The sequence below is a fragment of the Apis dorsata genome, unplaced genomic scaffold (genome assembly GCF_000469605.1).
Source record: "Apis dorsata unplaced genomic scaffold, Apis dorsata 1.3 scaffold_70, whole genome shotgun sequence".
NCBI classification, from domain to species: Eukaryota; Metazoa; Arthropoda; class Insecta; order Hymenoptera; family Apidae; genus Apis; species Apis dorsata.
In genome coordinates, this window is record NW_006263368.1 from 271,188 (window position 1) to 274,137 (window position 2,950).

General features: G+C 33.6%; 1 protein-coding gene and 1 non-coding gene across 5 annotated transcripts in view; both read right to left on the bottom strand.

The window, feature by feature from the left end:
- Window positions 1-2,950, bottom strand: part of LOC102673503 (xaa-Pro aminopeptidase 1-like) — a 45,302-nt gene that overhangs the window by 2,047 nt on the left and 40,305 nt on the right. For all 4 annotated transcript variants that reach the window (XM_031515448.1, XM_031515450.1, XM_031515449.1 and 1 more), the window contains 4 exons: window positions 2,432-2,549; window positions 1,861-2,239; window positions 1,565-1,685; window positions 91-454 (listed from right to left, as the gene is read on the bottom strand). In XM_031515448.1, the coding sequence (XP_031371308.1) occupies window positions 91-454; window positions 1,565-1,685; window positions 1,861-2,239; window positions 2,432-2,549 (982 nt within the window). The remainder of the gene's footprint in view (window positions 1-90; window positions 455-1,564; window positions 1,686-1,860; window positions 2,240-2,431; window positions 2,550-2,950) is intronic.
- Window positions 2,760-2,943, bottom strand: LOC116186890. Its single transcript, XR_004151937.1, has one exon. It is a non-coding gene; the product is annotated as a small nucleolar RNA U3 (small nucleolar RNA).

Sequence of the window (2,950 nt, forward strand, 5' to 3'; positions counted from 1 at the left end):
ATATATTATAGAAAATAAACGAAGATAGCAAGGAAAGGAAAGGAAATGGTATAATTAATTAACCTAATTGTATAAAGTAAATAATTTAACCTAAATATTGTCCTCCTGAATCCACTACCAAGGTGGACGTTCTTCCAATTTTAATATTTGTCAAATTGTTTGGCTCGTAATGGGGAATGGCAGCATGGGGTCCGTATCCAGCGATGGTAGGAAAGGAGATGCCTTTATTCTTCTCCTGTTCATAACGAAACTCGTTCGCCAATCTGGCTACCTGCATCTCATCCCAACCATCTGAATTCAACTCGTATTGCCACTCCATGTATGCGAGGAAATCGCACATTGCTACAGCATCCCTTAAATGGGATCTTCTCATTCCTTCTGCCTCGATTTCATTCTTTTGGGCTCGCAAGCTTAACACCGGCGATGGTTTTGGTAACCGTTTCTCGGGAGGAATCTGAAGAAGAATCATATCTTTTTTTAAAACATTTTTTTTAATTCATTGAAAAAAGAATATTGGAATATTCGAAAATTGTGGCAAAGTTAACTTAATGTTTGTATAGGTTATATTTTATATATTAATAAATTAATATATTCGTAGAATATCTTGAGGTATCTAAAAGAGGAGATATAAAAGTTATTTATTTAATTATTATTGCAAGCATTTAAATTAATAAATAACTATCAATCGACAATATTTCTGTATACCAATATTTTTTTTATTCATTTTTGCCTCTAGAATTGAACTTCCATGAATGTATAACATTTTTTTGTAAACGAACATCTCGTTTATTCAATGTATTATTACTATAAGATTTTAAAATAATAATTTTTACGATAATCCGCTCTTTGCATATGAAAAATCACATCAAAATTCTGGTAAAAAATTAATCAATACCTATTAATCGAATACTATTGCAAGATCACTCGTATATTTAGAATGGGAAGAAAACTGCTCCCTGATTTCTGATGCCGCGGGCGTCCAGGCGTCTCGAAGCACCGGCTATCATGTTGAGAAGAAGGTGAAACCGTTCACCACCATGTGGATCGTGGAAATAGCGTGTTATACACACCGTTTCATCCTATTATTTATTCACGATACCACTTCTATGCCTCGATGATATTCGATAACAAGAACATGTGGAATGGACGATGGAGATGGAGGAAATGTTTAGTCTACGTCTATGAACGTGTGTCAGTTTGTCACGTGGGGATCAAGCTAAGCTCAACAAGCTCTACGGAGATAGGAGAACATGTTAGAGAAGGTGTACTTTCGCCTAGGATTATCCGCTCTAATACGCGTATACTTGGGCTTCGATAAAATGGCGGGAATTATGGAGTTCTATTGAATACACGGTTATTAATTTTAACCTTTTTTCATTTCAATAAATGTCAATATATTTTATATATCGATAATTAAAAATTTTCGAGCGAGTGAAAAAAAGAATAAATTTTATCAAAGTTCTTTTTTAATCGGCTACGAATTATTTGAACTATTTTATCGTCTGAAATAAGAAATAAGAATTTGATAATTTCAAGCTAGATAATTAACTAAATTTATACGTACAGAGTTGAATATCTCCATAGAAGCACCTGGACTGTAACCACATCTTGTTGGCAACCATACTGAATTCCAAGCTTGAGACATTGTCCGTAAATCGTACCAAATAGAAGTGTAATTATGCCATCTATAACATATATATACGTATATTAATATAATTATAAAAATATCAATTAAAAAATTTTGACTATACTATAAATATATTGTGCATTCTAAATTAATAAACATTTGAATTTTCTTTACCAAAATATGAAATTCTTTCTATAAATAGAAATATTTTTAAATATCATTGTTGTACTCACTTCACGCAATTTGCATGCGAACAAAAATCCATCTTCAAGTGCTCCTCCACCGATCGTAAAATCTTGTGTCGCGGTGTGTATAGATGTATCGATTCACCAGTAATTATGGTATACGCTCTGAGAACAGGGGTGTGTGGCAAATCGTATCCGCGAATATTAAACAACCAGGCTATCTCATCAAGTGCCGTGAGGACCAGGGCGTTTGCCTTAGATATCTCCATTTCGATTCGAATCGACTGAATCTTGTCCTGCCATGCTCTTCCGGAATATTTGTCCGGTAATGGATACGCCGGATGTGGATTGTAATTCGGTCGATTGACCTGCCAGATCAAGTCCACCAGGTTGTTACGGACAGGAACCAATCTTATGGACGAATTTGCTGGACACGAACGCTATTGTTAATTCGAAAGCAATCTCGTTTGGGATTGAGGCAAATTTTGGATGAAAACTATGAATGAAAGAGATTGTGTTAATCGTTATAAGAATTATGTTGTAAATGATAAGTGGTAAAATTATGTATATAAATTTAAAGCAGATGATTAGTTAAATGTTTTGCGATACATTTTATTACCTAATTCATCTTCCCAGATTTCCCAATCAATGGCAGATACGAGTGTTGGATCGGCGCCAATACGTACAAGAGCTTGATTGTGAAATTCATGTATCAACCATTCAGTTATAGAAGGAACCTGCAATTCCATTTTATTTTTAATGTTATATTATTCATGAATTTTTTATATGAAAAAGAATCAACAAAAAATTAATTATATCGTAAGTGCCATTAATTTATAATTTTATAAGGTATTAATTGTATATTTATTATTTCATATAATTTTTTATTAATAATAATATTAAATTTATTTATAAGTGTTATTTATATTTTAATATTTTAAAAACAAACCACTCAGAAAGCCCCTCTCCCATCCCCCTCGTACTAAGTACAAGGGATGAACGATCATCGATAACTGAGAAATCGAAGCAAAGTCGATTTCTCGAGTTTTCCTCACGCTCAGGGAGAGGTGCTATGCCTCCTCATCGTGGCTGCATCAACTCTACGTTAGGGCAGAGCTTTGAGAAGATCTACTACAGA